The sequence below is a fragment of the Bidens hawaiensis genome, unplaced genomic scaffold (assembly GCF_021521415.1).
Source record: "Bidens hawaiensis isolate Kalapana, Puna unplaced genomic scaffold, B.hawaiensis_p1.1 tig00042447_1, whole genome shotgun sequence".
NCBI lineage: Eukaryota > Viridiplantae > Streptophyta > Magnoliopsida > Asterales > Asteraceae > Bidens > Bidens hawaiensis.
In genome coordinates this window covers 59,302-75,709 of record NW_027497526.1, presented here as the reverse complement: position 1 = coordinate 75,709, position 16,408 = coordinate 59,302, and the positions used below count along the sequence as shown (strand labels likewise).

Below are 16,408 nucleotides of genomic sequence, written 5' to 3'. Positions count from 1 at the left end.
AGGCTTAGGCATACTAATGCCATACTAATGCGATCAATAATGTGAATGTAATATTTTAGAAATGATTATATTTATAATAATTAAATATTTATCGTTATTAAGTGACATGCATATGCATATAAATAAATACTTAAATAAATGTTTATTACGAATAAACGTTTAGTTTAAAACGAATTATTAATTTATATAACCTGAAATTACATAAGTAATAAATATATTTTCAAGTTGTTTTCCTGACAATCCATCTTACGACCAACAACACACTTGACATCTCGCTTACAACCATTTCCAACCCCCGTCACATGATCGGTAAGCATTTGGTCATTGCCGAGCACTTTGGCAGCTTGGCCCGACCATTCATAACGCATTTGGTAGCCGCCTCCTGTGAGTTACACTCGAAAAGGATGTCACAACCGGTCACTAGGAATCACAATTTGCGTTAATTCTTTGGCTATCCCGCAACCAATCCGATCATCCCTTTCAGTTTACCACACAAATCCAACTCCACTATCGCATTTCTCCATGCTACCCTTCACTTTGTGGATTATGAATTACCGTAGGTCGTCAAAGACACCTTGGAAACTCAAATCTACATAATTATAGTTCTGATGTTGACTGTGGTGCATCTGAAGTTGCGAGAATGTGGCTAAAGGGTGGAGATGGTTGAATAAGGGTTTTGATTCACCGTTTAGAGATAAATATAAATTTGTTTCAGTTTTGGATCACCGGGAAATCACCCTACAAGTCTGAGAAGATAAAAAGGTGTATATTGGTAATTTTTGTTATTTCGAATAAATCTTAAAATAGTCATTAAAAATAACGGTGAAAATTAACGATCACTCATTTTAGGACCGAAGTTATAACGACTTAAGGTAACAATAAATTCAATATCTATAATTTCTGATATTTTGAGTCTTTGACAATGTCGCTACTTTTTCCTTATTTTGAAAATAAAAATCTGTTATTAATTAACCATAAATAAAAGCTTATGAGAAACCCAAGAAACAAAAAAAGGTAAGTGTCTAACATAAAAACATGAATCCCTTGATTTGGTCTGATGATAAAAATATAAATAAAAAGAAATTAATTATTAAAGTCGTCACACATACAAGAAAGTCAAAGGCCAAGAAGCCTTTTGGCAGCATTTCACCCTCTTTTGTGCTTCTTCTAAGGGACGGACGGTTACAAAACCCTTCTCAGCTATCCATTTTCACATCAATCTCTACTCTTTTCCGATCGGTAAGCTCTATTTCAACATACCCATTTCTTCATTTTTCAATAATTTTGCAAAATTTTTGATCTGGGTTTTGTTTGTTTGTTGATTTGGGAGGTGGGTTTTGTTGATGATCTAAAAATTTTATATTTTTGCTATGATTCTTGATGTTTTGGTGACATACAGGTATTGAAAGTTTAGGGCTTTTTTTTAGCGGAAGAAAGAGGTAGATGTTAAGCTGTAGATTCAAGCTGTGAGGGAAGCTGAATTACTATATGGGTAATTTATGCTGTGGTTCTGCTTCAAAGGTGATTTTGCTTCAAATTTCATGGTTTTATATTTTAATGGATTTATTAATTTTATGTACTAGTTATTTTTTTTCATTATAAATTTGATTAAGTGAATTCGGTGTGACAATTGCAGTTTTTAATATATGAATCATGTATGTATGTTACTAATTTTCAAAATTATTTTCTATGTTTTCCCCCTAAATTTTTGTATATAGGGTTTCATAAAAATCAAATTAGGGTTTTAAATTAGGGATTTTGATGTATCAAGACTTCAAGTTAGGGTTTTTAAGTAGGCTTCATTTCATTATCAAATTCATGACCTTTGTGAGTAATCTAGATTAATTAGTTTTATTTTAGATCATCGCGTAAAACTTACGACTTACAATGTTCGTTCTTGCAAATTTGTAAGCCATAATTACATATATATTTTGTATTATTATTAGTGTCACTAAGAATTGGTGTAAGTTTCCTTTTACTGAAGTTTGTTTCATAATTCTTACATTTGACTAATAGTCAAACATAATTTTGTGCCATGTCAAACTTTCATAAGATGGAAGTTGGTCAAAGCTGAAACCTTCAAAAAGTTGCCAACTTTGACATTATAGTTGTGGTGGGTTCAATAGTTGCCTGCTATATGCATCACATTGTGGGATTTTTCTTAAATTCAGCATTTTGATTTGGCCGCCATTGAAAATTTAAATTTTGTGAGATTACGTCACTTGTCGTTTTATAATAATGCGTTCACGTTCATCGAGCCGCTATTTAATTGCATAATAATTCTATTTATATGGTTTGTTATGTTAGCAAACTTTTAATGAGTTAAAAACGAATAACTTTTTTTTGTCGTTATTAGCTCTCGGGAGGTCAATTGACACATGGCACCGGAAAGGGGCGGGGCCGCCAAGGGACGGTCAAATATGGATTTAGTTTGGTCAAAGGGAAAGCTAATCATCCAATGGAAGATTACCATGTGGCCAAATTTATGTCTCATCAAGGACACGAACTCGGACTTTTTGCTATATATGACGGTCATCTAGGAGATAGCGTGCCTGCGTATCTTCAAAAACATTTGTTCTCTAATATCATAAAAGAGGTTAGCTTCTATTGCTCTTCATATTCCAAAATCAATCATTTATTGCTTTATAATGATAACACACGCACACACATTTAATCGTTGAGAGTCTAATGCATACAATTTCCTAATTCTTGTTTATGCAAAGACTTCGATTATTATTGAAATAGTAGTGTTTTGGTGTGGGACTAGCAATCAATGCATTAATTATTCATAAAAAGATGAACAAAAATGTGTTGGATCGACCAGCGCTTCCATTAAAAAATGACCAATTCCATTTTAAATTCATTGGCCCGTTATCCAACCTACTGCCCATTTACATTCTTGGTTTTATTTTTTTTTACTACATTTACTACTTGTAATTTTAAAAATAAACCAAATTAAATAATTATTGTAATTCATAAATCTTGACTGAAATGACGAATTATTATTGTCTACTTTCTATACATTTTGCATTCTAGTAGAATGAGTTTTTGACAGATTCAAACACCGCATTGTTTAAAGCTTATGAAGAATAATTTTGGATTTCATAACTAATAATTAATGCATTTAGTTATTAATAAAAATGGACAAAAATGTGTTTAGGGATTGACCCACTTGACCTCATTTGCTTAAAAGGGATCCAATTCATCTTAAATTCATTTTTACCTGTTATCTTTTAGCTACATTTACTACTTGTAATTAAGAAAAAAACAAGTTAAATAAATGTTGCATTTTATAAATTGTAACTGTAATGACATATCTTTTTTAAATATTCATATAAAATTTTCAGAATGAGTTTTGGACGGATCCGAACACTGCGTTGTTTAAAGCTTATGAAAGAACCGACGCGTCGATTCTATCGCATAATCCTGACCTGGGAAGAGGCGGATCTACTGCAGTTACCGCAATTGTAATCGACGGTCGTAAATTATGGGTAGCGAATGTTGGTGATTCTCGTGCTGTTTTGTCTAAAAACGGGCAGGCAATTCAAATGAGTGTTGATCATGAACCAAGTGCTGAAAGGGGTAGCATTGAAAATAGAGGCGGTTTTGTTTCCAATATGCCAGGTAATCATATATGTGGTCAATCCTAGTATTGCGTTTTACTTGGGAAAACAAGTTTTGTTTAGTTAATTATGGTTTAATATATGGAGTTATGGACATTTGTTTGATAATATTGTAGGAGATGTGGCCAGAGTGAATGGGCAGCTAGCTGTTTCACGTGCGTTTGGAGACAAGAATCTCAAGAATCATTTGCGGTCTGATCCTGATGTCACAAATGCTGATATTGATGCTAATACAGAAATTCTCATCCTTGCGAGTGACGGTTTATGGAAGGTACTTAGGATTTCTAGAAGTATTAACTGTTGTTTATATATCCTGTGATCGTTTTCAAAGAGTGAATAGTCATTCATAACGGATGTTCCGTGAAGTCAATCTTTCATAACCGATGTTTTCAAAAAAAAAATACAATCTTTCATAACCAATGTTTCAAAAATCAATCTTTCGCAACTGATGTTTTCAAAAAATAAATATTTTACAACCGATGTTTTCAAAAAATTAATCTCATGACTGATATTTTCAAAAAGCCGATCTTTCATATTGATGTTTTAGAAAAGAATCTTTGATAACCGTTTTTTTTTCGAAAGTCAATCTTTTGTAACCGGTGTTTTCAATTTTAACTTTTTATGACCCATGTTTTGAAGAAGTCAATCTTCTATAACCGATCTTTTCAAAAAATAATCTTCCTTAACCGATGTATTCAAAAAGTGAATCTTTCATGCTTCGTGTTTTCAAATCTTTCATACCCGATGTTTTCAAAAAGTCGACATTCTTTTATAACCGATGCTTTCAAAAAGTCAACATTCGTTTATAACCGATGTTTTAAAAAGTAAAAAATCTTCTTTAACCAATGTTTTTTAAATAGTCAACAATTTTTAATAAAATCGAAGTTTTAAAAAAATTCAACAATCTTTTTATCATCGATGTTTTCTAAAAGTAAAAAATCTTTCATATCCAATGTTTTTTAAAAAGTCAACAGTCTTTAATAGCATTGATGTTTTAATAAATTCAACAATCTTTTTATCACCGATGTTTCTAAAAGTCAACAATCTTTCATACTCGATGTTTTAAAAAATCAACTGTCTTTCGGAACGATGTTTCAAAATTCAACAGTTTATAGCCGATGAATAATAAGTCAACAATCATTATAATGAATGTTTCATAAGCCAATAATTTTTATAACGAATGTTTCAAAAAGTCAACAATCTTTCACAACCGATGTTTTCAGAAAGTAAACAATCTTCCATAACCGAGGTTTCTTTGTTCTTGTTAACCCAAGGTTGTGACAAACCAAGAGGCAGTGGACATAGCAATAAAGATCCGGGACCCACAGAAGGCAGCAAAGGAACTAGCTGCTGAAGCGTTGAATAGAGAAAGCAAAGATGACATCTCATGCATTGTGGTTCGGTTTAACTGAAGAAAGGTATGTGCTTGTGGTTGGTAGTACTATGTGCAGTATAAGGTGTACATTGGGGGGTTAAGTACAAAAAAGGATCTGAAGTTTGCTCATAAAGGTAGCTAAGTTACTTGCTATATTATTACATATATAATATTGACTCATCTTTTGCTTTTTTGTTTCTTTTTTTTCTTTTTTAAGTTTCTGTGTAAGAAGTTGAAGTTCTTGTATTGAAGATTGTAAGGTTTGCTATTGTTTGATTTCTTGAGTGTATATAATATACACACAATCAGTTTTATTAGATTTGATCTTTAAATGTCAGATTACCAAGAACCTGTTGACCTCTCAACGTGTCAACACATAGTGATGTTTCGTGTGTTGACGTATGTTCATAAGTATACAAGAGTTTGACGCAAGCTCAGTTTGTACACTAATAAAGAATCAAGGTACCATGAAAGGGATTAACGCCTCAAGCGTTAGAACCATAATTATATGTATATATTTTATGCTTAATCTATATAATTAGGATGAATGGATGATCTTGCAGTCATAGATGACTTGACTTGATTGAATCATAAGTTTTGAGTGTTGAAAAATTGTGTACGTATGGCATGGTTTCTTCACGGTTTGACCATACATACGACTATGGTCTTTTTGTTTATGGCTTGCTATATGTTTATCAGAAATTTGACTGCTGATTTATGTTTGGACCGGGAACCATGTGTGCCGCTGTTGGTTGCTATTTTGATGCTTGATATTCCACTTGTTAAGTAATGACTTGATCATGGTTGATGGGATGCATATTTAGGGAAACATATAGACATGTTTGAATATTTAATAAAATCAAAATAAACCCTTTTATATTGTGCATATATGCACCAACAAATATATTTTCATACAATTCACACAAGGGTACTTCTAACATCACATTCAATATCTAAATTCTTCTGACTAATTTTCACTTATCATGATCTGTTACATTCATCTGAGATGTACTTGCCAACTTGATTTTTGAGTGAGCTTACACTACGGTTTCACAAAATCACCCTTTTCAACCAAATAATTGACATGTTGGTATCCAAATCTCCAAAATAAGTCGATATCCATGCACACAAAATTATTTTTATTTAGTTTTGAAGTACTTATGAAAATATTTTAGACACTTCAAATTCATCATCTATTGTTGGCTAATGTGGTTAACCTATCACCAAAATCACAATTTGGGTCACCTTGACTAAAATCAACATATTTCTTCAATGACCAACCTTAGATTAACATACAAAAACCTTGCAATGCCATATTTTAATTAAGCTAAACAATTGTTAATATTGTAAACTCAACTTTATTAAAAAAAAAGGCGTATTAATTTTATTAATCACAACTATCATCTTTTGGTTGCTACCTGTCCCAACTAATGAATTGGTTGATAACGATCTCACCTTTTATCATATTTGTTCCCAACGGTCCACGACTAACAGAATTTTAACGCCGTTAGTTGAAGATAGCCGGAAAAACGTTTTTAGCCGGAAAACTCAACATTTTCGTCCCAAACATCTTTGTAACCTTGGATCGGACATTTAGGAACCTTTTTCTAGTAAAAGCCGCAATTATATATTGAGGCTGTCGGAACTCTAGAACCATCGTTGGAATCGGTTGGTGGTGCTCAAGCGGTGGTGGTTGGTTGGTGGTGATGGCGGTGTTCAGGTTGGTGTTCAGGTTGAGCTTTCCGGCAAAAAATGCGACATTTCGGACGAAAAGCGTTTTTCCGGTGACCTGCAAGTAATAACGTTAGGATTTTGTTAGCCACGGACCGTTGGGAACAAATACGTTAAGAGATGAGACAGTTAGCAACCAATTCGTTAGTTATGACCGACAACGTCCAAAAGATGATAATTTAGATTAGTAAAAACCAAAGATGATAGTTGGGACCCACCTTTGGTCTATTTTTTCATTGGTTTCTTTTGTTTTTAGGGCAAGGCCAGACTCGGAATTGGCGTAACAATTTGTGGGCTGGTCGGTCAACAATTTGAACTGATCCCTCTTTAGCGGGTTGGACATGATTTATATATTTTTTGTGTAGAGAATGGATTTAGTGGTGGGTTATGCATGCTGATAGAACATGTGGTTAGAACTAGACGTGCACAAATTGGGTTCAACTAGAAAACCCGAACCGATTCGAAACCGGTTTTTTCACACCGGGTTGTAAAATGGAACCGGTTCCAATCAAGAACCGGTTCGGTTCCCGACCCGAACCGATGCCCAGATATGCTAACTTTTAAGAACCGGGTAGGGTATGAACCGGAACCGGTTTTTACGTAAAAACCGGTTCCACCGGTTTTTTTTGAAATTTAAATATCATAGCCGTTAGGAACCGGTTCCAACGGCTATATAGCCGTTTTTGACCGTTGGAACCGGTTTTTTAACTATAAATAGGTTATTTTTTTACTCTAAATAGCAAGGTTTGTTTATGTACTTGTTAAACCAATTCCAAAACTATAAAACACACTCCAAACCACAATTAACCTTAAACCGACAACAAATGGCAACTAATGATGACGTTGTTATGGTGATCGAAACAACAAGATGCCCCGATGTTTGGGTTCATTACGATTTGTGTCTCATGACCGACTCACATGAGTTGGCACGTTGCAAATATTGCTCGAAGTTTCTTAAAGCCGGGTCCAACTCGACATTACGAAAACATACGAATAAGTATTGTCGAGAGAAAAGAAGGTTGGAAGCTAAAAAAACGGAAGTGGGAGAGTCGTCCGGCTCTACAACCCAAAAATAAGTATTCCCGGATTAAAACGACGGACTTTGTTTTTTATGTTTTAGTTGTTATGTTTAGTATCGTTTATGTTTTAATAATGTTTGTAATAGTTATTTTTTAAATAAATAAAATGTTCGTCGTTATTAAAAAAGTAACAAAAATTAATCATGAGTAACAAAAGTAATTATAATAAAACAAATCAAAACTAAATATTAGTTGAACAAGTTACAAATAATTTTACCAAAACAAATAATTACAACTCTTCTTCGTCTTCATTCTCGTCTTCACCCTCGTCTTCGTTATCGGAAGAAACCCCGTCCTCCGCCTCCTCATCATGAATATGACGCTCTATTGGTATTTCGTCTTCAAAGTTCGCCTTGTGTTGTACACGATCCACCGCATCCAAATGGTCCTTTAGGCAAATGCAAACCTCTAGAGACTCGGGACTTAGTTTTGTTCTTCGCATAGATAACACCCTCCCACTAAGAGAAAAAACCGATTCGGAAGCAACCGTTGAGGCTTGTACGGCAAGCAAATCACGAGCCATGGCGGATAGAATGGGAAATTCATTTTGTTTACCTTACCACCAAGCCAACAAATCAATATTGCGAATTTCGTCGACCGTTGCGCCCTCAACATAGTTTGCTCCACTATATCGACCAAGTTCGCTGCTTGGTGTGTTTCCTCTTTGCCTCTTAGATGCCGATTCACGAATCCCATTCATCAAGTTTATAAGTGGGTCATTGCACGGCCTACTAGTTGTTGTTTTTTTCACAAAAGACGATCTCGTGCTTGGATCATACATTTGAAAATAATGGTCATAAAGGTCTTGAAGGTTTTTGTTGAACTTGTCCTTCGCTTCCGTCGACAACTTCGGGTCAATCTCGTGCATACCTAAGTTGTCGAATATTTCCTCAATCGTTGTTTCAACCCCATTAACATTCCAATAGGGGTTTAATGCGGCGGCACAAGTAAAGACCGGCGGTATGTTATCAAAATATTTTATGAACTTTTCTTTCATCACCGCAACAATATTTTCGAAGAGTTTGTTCTTCCCCGCAAAGCTTTTAAAAACACAAGACATATAGTACAATTCTTGCAAAACCCAACAACTAGTAGGGTAATAGACTCCCGATAATTTTGTTGTTGACTTTTTGAACACGTCAAGATACTCCAACAAATAACCGACTTGGACCCAAACACTTTCCGGAAACATATCGGCCTCGCGTTCTTCAACAAGATTGTTATGAAAAGCTTGTAAAGTTTGGCGTTGGGCAAAAGCACACTTTAACATATGACAAGTTGAGTTCCAACGGGTTGGAACGTCCCAATTCGGCCCCAAATACTTTCTTTCAACCGACTTGCAATAGTTCTTATATTCAAGATGTCTTCTTTTACCACTTTTGAAGACATCTTGTAACATAAGTCTAAAGTATTTTAAATCATCACAAATGTTTTCATTGTCAAGACCTATTTGAACAACCAAGTTGATGATATGTGCAACACATCGGACATGAAAAAAATCCCCGAAACAAGGTGGTGAATATTTAATGATAAATTTTTCATCCGCCTTAGTATTGTTTGAAGCGTTGTCAAACGAAATCGAAAATATTTTATTTCTCAAGTTGTAAGTCGTTATAACTTCATCAAGTAATTCAAACAATTTTTCGGCGGTATGTGGGAACGGGATGTTTTCAAAAGCGATGGTGCGTTTCATCAATTGCCATGTCACCGGATCAACCCAATGAGCGGTGACACATATGTATGATTCGGGCAACCCGTGTGGTGCCGACCAAACATCGGTAGTTAAACTAACCATGGCTTCTAAATAATGAAAAGACTCGATTAACTCTTTTTTAGCACACTCCCACAACCTGATACAATGACGTCTTAAGGTAGTACGACTTACATGTGTATATCTCGGTTGTAGAGTTTCGCGAATCAACGACGTCAACTCCGGGTCATCAAAGTGGTTAAACGGCAAACCTCGTTGAATAACGAACTTTGTCATTCTATCTTGAACTTGAGTCGTGTTGTAATGAAATAGTGTACCATCTTTACCCAAGTCAATTTGATCGGTCGTGCCAATCCCTTTCAACGTCTTGCAATATGGCTTCTCGATGTGCTTTCTCAAAGTAGAGTTGGAATCGTGCTTTAATATTGAACCACATAGTTTGCAACGAGCCTTTTGATAACCTTCGTCATCCACAATCAAATCCCAATTCTTCCATATGTCTTGGTTGCGGTTATGGTTGACTACTGTAACAACCCTTGGGTCCTCCGTAACAGGAACGGGGGCAACAAAAGCACTCTTCTTAGCCTTCTTGTTTGTTTTTTTGATGGGTACCATAATAATATTTAGTTGGATGGTCGGGTAAAGGAACGGGTTTGCTAAAGGAGTAGTATTTTAGTTTGTTTTTGAGTTTGGTGGTAAAACAAGTGGCGAAAACAAGTTATATATAGGTTTGGGCATCAAAAACCGGTTCCAACGGCTATATTACCGTTGGAACCGGTTCCAACGGATCTATTGTCTCAAAAACCGGTTCCAACGGCTATATTACCGTTGGAACCGGTTCCAACGGCTAATTGGTGTCTAAAAAACCGGTTCCAACGGCTATATTACCGTTGGAACCGGTTCCAACGGCTAGTTTGACTTTTGTTTGACCCTTCAAAAAAAACCCGTCGGAACCGGTTTTTCCAGGTACGAACCGAACCGGTTCCAATTAAGAACCGGGTAGGAACCGGGTTGGAACTGATACTGACATACAAATAGGAGAACCAGGTACGATTTTCGGGTACAAAAATACCCAAACCGGGTATTGTACCAACCGGGTTGGAACTGGAACCGGTTCCGGTTCAGTTCCACCAGTTAGGTTCCGGAACCGGTTTTTTTGTTCACGTCTAGTTAGAACATTCTTAACCCATTCTTCATCACTATCTCTATAATTACACTAAAAAACACTATATTTATTTCTCATGTTCAATTAAATAATGTAGTAATTACATTAAAATTACTACATTTCTCTCTCCATCCTATAATTTACATTCACAATCACTCACAACCTCACCCTATAATTTGAAACTTCCCTCACATACAAGAGGATGAAATGAGAATGCTCTAAGGTGTTTAATGCATATAAAAGGACCAAAAATACAATATGTTTATATCTAACTATCTATATAATTACCTACTATGAAATTTTACGTGTCGCTCTCAGGTTGTCCCTTATTCTCTAAAGCCACCATATTGCTTGATTTCTAAATGGAGGTTTCTTATGCATTTGACCCGAAATCACGGGTATGAGTCTTACCAAACCCAGATAGTCTTTAAATGAGTTATAACATCTCATTTATTTATGAAACTCATTCATAATCAAACAATAATTTTCGCGGGTCATGGGCCTCACCAAACCCGGATAACCCTTAAACGAGTTATAACATCTCATTTATTTGTTAAATAACCCCTTAATTATCAAAAAATAATTTCCACTGGTTATGGGTCTTACCAGACCCTAATAGCTCTCAAATGGGTTATAAGATCTTATTTATTGGTAAATACTTTCATCCTCAAACCCTAATTTAATTTATCTTTTTTACATGTTCTCTCCATTGCTGGTCTATCATCTCCATCGCCAGTTAACTTCCGATACTACCCGCCATCGTCAACTACAAAAACGTCCTCTTTTTCATTAGACAAATATTTGTGTTCATGTATGTTCATTTAAAAAAAATCAACATGTTCGTGTTCGTGTATTTTTGTTCGTTAAAAATCTAAAAAACATACACATCTCAATTGAAAATACCCAAACGCAAAAAAATATAATAACAAACTAATATATATGTATTAAATTAAAACAAACTACGTTAAAAAAAATAAATCATCATAAAATAGGAAAACGATTAAAAACAAAAAACTTAAATAAACTCCCGTAACACACGAGGATCAAACTAGTGCATCTATAAACATATATAGTCAGCTGGGTAAGTTAAATTACAAAGAGAGACAAAAATGAGAAGTGCGAGAAATATTTGTGACCACACAAAAAACCCTTAATAAATTCAAAAAAAATAATAATAATAAATCATACCTCAAAATATAAATAAAAACAAAATTAAAAAACTAAAATGTTTCCGTTATCATTCCTGTTAAAAAAAATGATGAAAAGACACAATGCCAAGATTAAAGACACAATGACGAAAATGAACAAAAGACACAATTATAACTAAAAAAGACATAATAGATCGCAAAATATAACACAATGCCGAACAAAATATAGCACAATGTTGAGTAATATAACACAATATAAAGAAAAAATGACACAATGTCAAGGGAAAAAGACACAATTAATGATAAACAAAAGATACAAAGACTGTTTTCACTCATCATGTGTTTTTTTTCTTTTTAGAGAGAACGAGAAAGACGGTGGAAACATTTTTGTGTTTTTACTTTTTTCGTTTTTTTACTAAATTTTGAGTTATAATTTTTTTATTAATTTATTTTTTTCGATTCTTTTAAAGGGTTTTATTGTATGGCTAAAAATATTTCTTATTCTTCTCATTTTTGTTTTCCTTTGTAGAATAACTTGACCCTTGAGATATATAACTTATACATTTAAAAGGACCAAAAATACTATTTTTCTCTAATCCTACAAAAATTCTTACCCATACTCATATTTAGGTAAGTTTTATAGTTAACACGTCACATGGGTTATATCATTGTCACACAAAAGGTGCATGTTAAACGTCACATGTGAAGTTTACTTCTAGTGGGCATGTGTAAATGATCCTCAATGTAGTTGACCGCACAAGCATAAGTATGGCTATGAATCAAGAAATCTTTGTTATTTTTCTTTTACCTTCTTTAAGGAAAAGATAAATAGGATCTATCTTCGAATCTTTTCTTTTCGTTGAGTATTAGGTTCTTTAATTACAATGGCATGAATTCATTTGGTCTTCCCTTAATATATTCCCATATACCAATAGTTTTGGGCCAATCATTTTGGAATTCACACATTTCTAAAATCTAATCCTCTCATGCATTTCCCAGAAATGCCATAAAAATTTAAGTGGTAATTAAGTTCTATCCGAACATATTCAAATATACCACTCTATATGATTACTTAACTTTTCCCGAATTTATAAAACATTGGGTTAAAACAATTGAAAGAGAACTCTTTTTAAAAATACATACAGTGATCATTAATATTCTCTTTGTGAATCTTCAAGATGTATGCCATTAAACTAAAGATATAGTGGGAGAATATCATATAAAAATATGCTCTCTTAAGTTCCATCTACAAGATCACAACCTCGATCAAGGACGCTATTAGGTTAAACATCCTTTTGTACACATTCGTAGATAGGATATTAAACAGTATGATTCCTTTGTATTGTAAAGTTGTAATAGTGAACTTAAGTGTAAGATAATATTTTGCACAAAATATATTCTCATTATTTTCTCCCTTTAAATAAGTGTTACAAGTGTATCTCATATTTTAAGATAATATTTGTTAATATTGACAATTAATATAGACAAATCTATTCGATTTATACAATGATTGTTTTAATTAGTGATAGATTGATCATGTGTTGGTCATCTTAAGTTGCTTGAGCCTGTAAGCCAGCATAACTATGGTTGACTCCCAACATCAGCTCATAATTGCAAACCGTAAATGAGCAATTGAGCATAACTTGGAATTCGTTAAAAATGGTAATTGTGAACATTTAGTCTCCTTGTTAAAGCAAACGAAATAAAGCAGAACGAAGCCTCTCTTGAAAATTTTTAGATTGCTTTTCAAAGGATATGGGAAGAAATTGGAAGAATTGATCCAAAACTGATGAAGTGCACAGACATCAGAGTCTTCGATAAAATCAGGTTTGAACATAAGTTGTTTCTGTAGAACCACCATTACAAAATTAAAGTATAACAATAAACTTTAAATTTCTATTAATATATTGATTACAATACAAGTGCTAAGGGAACCAAAACAACCGTACAAAATAAAATTACATAATGGAATAAAGGAAACAGAAGTACAGAAATGAAAGCAACATAAAACGGGTGTTGGCTGAGAATTTTTGTTTAACAGAGGTCCCTTAAAACAGACTTCGGGCCACCCATGTGAACTCGTCTGTCTCCTAGGGTACAAAAACCACAACAATGTGTACTGCCGAGATTAACCTAGCACCCAAACTATACATGTACTAGAGTATACGAGATCTCGACTGAAACGAAATTAGATCGAACTTGTGGTCATGGTGAACTGAACTAGTGGGTGTTTGTTTTGTTATTGTTGTGGTTGTGGTTGTGGTTGTGGTTTTCAAATGCTCCCACACACACCTATTTATAGCAAGAAAGTGTGATGTGTCATCGGACACATGTCAGTCATAGAACCGAGATGAGTTCATGCTTTGACACGTGGCGTGCTGACTCACCTCAATTATCGACACATGGCAACTTGTGGCACTCAACTCTCCAGAAGGCGACACGCCGGCTGTTGACTCATCAATAGTTGTTGACATTTGTCCATCATCCGGTCCAAACACACAAAAATATTAACGCAACTCTCAAGCGTTCTACTAATATGGGACAAACTCATTTCCCTTTTTACTAGTGTTCAAGTTATCAACTACACACTTTAGAGTATCGATATCGCATTCATCTTTACTCTTTGGACTCGTTGATAATTGGTTTATTAGTGATACTTACTAATCTTTAAATACTATTAAAGTAATACAATGTGGACACATGGCCTTCTTCTAGGCTGTCCACATGTGTAATCCAGTCAGCATGTTTTCATTCTCATGTGCTTTAATATTCTGCCACGTGTCATCTCACACACTATTTAAACCTTAGAATTTTCCACCCTAATAATTTTAATCATTTTAATATTTATCTCTCTCTCGGCTTGCTAACTCCACCATCCACAATCTTCTATATTCCGGTAATGTAGATCGAGATTAATCGTTTTCCGGTAAGGTTATATATTATACGTTAATGGCCAACAATGTTTTATGATTTTCCGGCAAGGTTATATCTTTTTCCGGCAACATCATATTTTCTTCCGGTTATTGTAGATCTAACCTTTTTATCTTTATTTTCATTGTTAACTGATTTTTTTAAAATCAGTTTAGGTTCTAAATCAAAAACGGCGATGAAGCTAATATTTCTATGTATTTACGTTATTCCGCTAAGTTTTTCCGTTTATGTGTTATACCTATAACAATCGGTGTTTTATATTTATTTGAAGTTTAATATTTTTCCTATTTTTTTGTTATACATGTTTTTCTTCTAGGTTCTAAATATAAATAAGCTTCATCCATATTCAGTATCATTATTTTTTTTTTCCGGTAAAACACATTTACATTATCCGGTTATAAATTATAATTCTAATATTTCATAATACCAATGTTATAACAAAACTTTATTATTTCAAGTAATTTACCCGATTGATTTATGAAAAAATTTATTTTAGTTTCTTAATAAAAAACAGAGATACCATGGTTATTATCACTATTTGTTATTTTCAGGTAAGACATTTAAATTTTTCGGTTATAAATTAAATATCAAATGTTCTATAATATCAACATTAATATTCTACTTTATAATTTCAGGTGAATGTCACGAGTCATACAACCTAATTTCAATTTAAATTCTATGAAAAAATCCGAGATACCATGGTCATTCTCACAATTTCGTTTTTCCGGTAACACCTTTAAAATTTTCTGGTTATTAATTATAATTAAAATAATCCATAATATCAATATTAATATTCGATTTTATTATTTCAGGTTATTGTCCCACTCATATTATCTAATTTCACGAATTGAGGATGACTTTATAAGATGTATTTTTTTATATTGTTGTATATTTATTTTTTGAACAATCATGTATATTCATGTACATGTTTAATTATCCCGTTAATACAATTTATTTAGTTTGTCTTTCATTATTTGTTTAAATAACCGAATTAACATGAATATTGTAATTTAAATAGTTTAATTATCACAATCACACTTTAATTAACATCAATATTGAATATTGACTTTCCTTATAAATAATGGTTCATAATAATAATAATGATTTGACTAAAATATATTATTTTATATTGATTTAAATTTTGACTATATTTTAAAACATAACTTATATTACCGTATTTTATAATTTACAAAACTATTTGATTTCTATTTATATTCTAATTTAAAAAATTTATTATTGTTATAAAATTGATCACCATAGATAAGTATATGTAATGGATAGTTAAAAAATTGATAACGCACTCAAATTTGACCTTACATATTTAAGGTCAATGTAGGTCAATGCTTTGAATATGGTAATTCTAAACAATTTTGATATATGATTAACCATTAATTTAGAATTAATGGTTCATAATAATAATAATAATGATTTGACTAAAATATATATTTTATATACATTTAAATTTTGACTATATTGTTACATTTAAACAACTTAATTTTAGAATTAATAATCAATAATTTAAATAATAAGTTGACTAAAATTTACAAAGATAAGTTAGATTAACTTATTTTGATAATTTACAAAACTATCTGATTACTATTTATATTCTAATTTCAAAATTTTATTATCGTTTCTATTTATATTA

General features: G+C 32.9%; 1 protein-coding gene across 1 annotated transcript; it reads left to right on the top strand.

Moving 5' to 3' along the window:
- Positions 1–1,055: 1,055 nt before the first annotated feature.
- Positions 1,056–5,137, top strand: LOC143593653 (putative protein phosphatase 2C 9). Its single transcript, XM_077073218.1, has 6 exons — positions 1,056–1,239; positions 1,400–1,521; positions 2,357–2,596; positions 3,348–3,624; positions 3,740–3,894; positions 4,898–5,137. The coding sequence occupies exons 2-6, from the start codon at positions 1,489–1,491 to the stop codon at positions 5,033–5,035; spliced, it is 843 nt and encodes a 280-aa protein (XP_076929333.1). The 5' UTR covers positions 1,056–1,239; positions 1,400–1,488; the 3' UTR covers positions 5,036–5,137.
- The last annotated feature ends 11,271 nt before the right edge of the window (positions 5,138–16,408 follow it).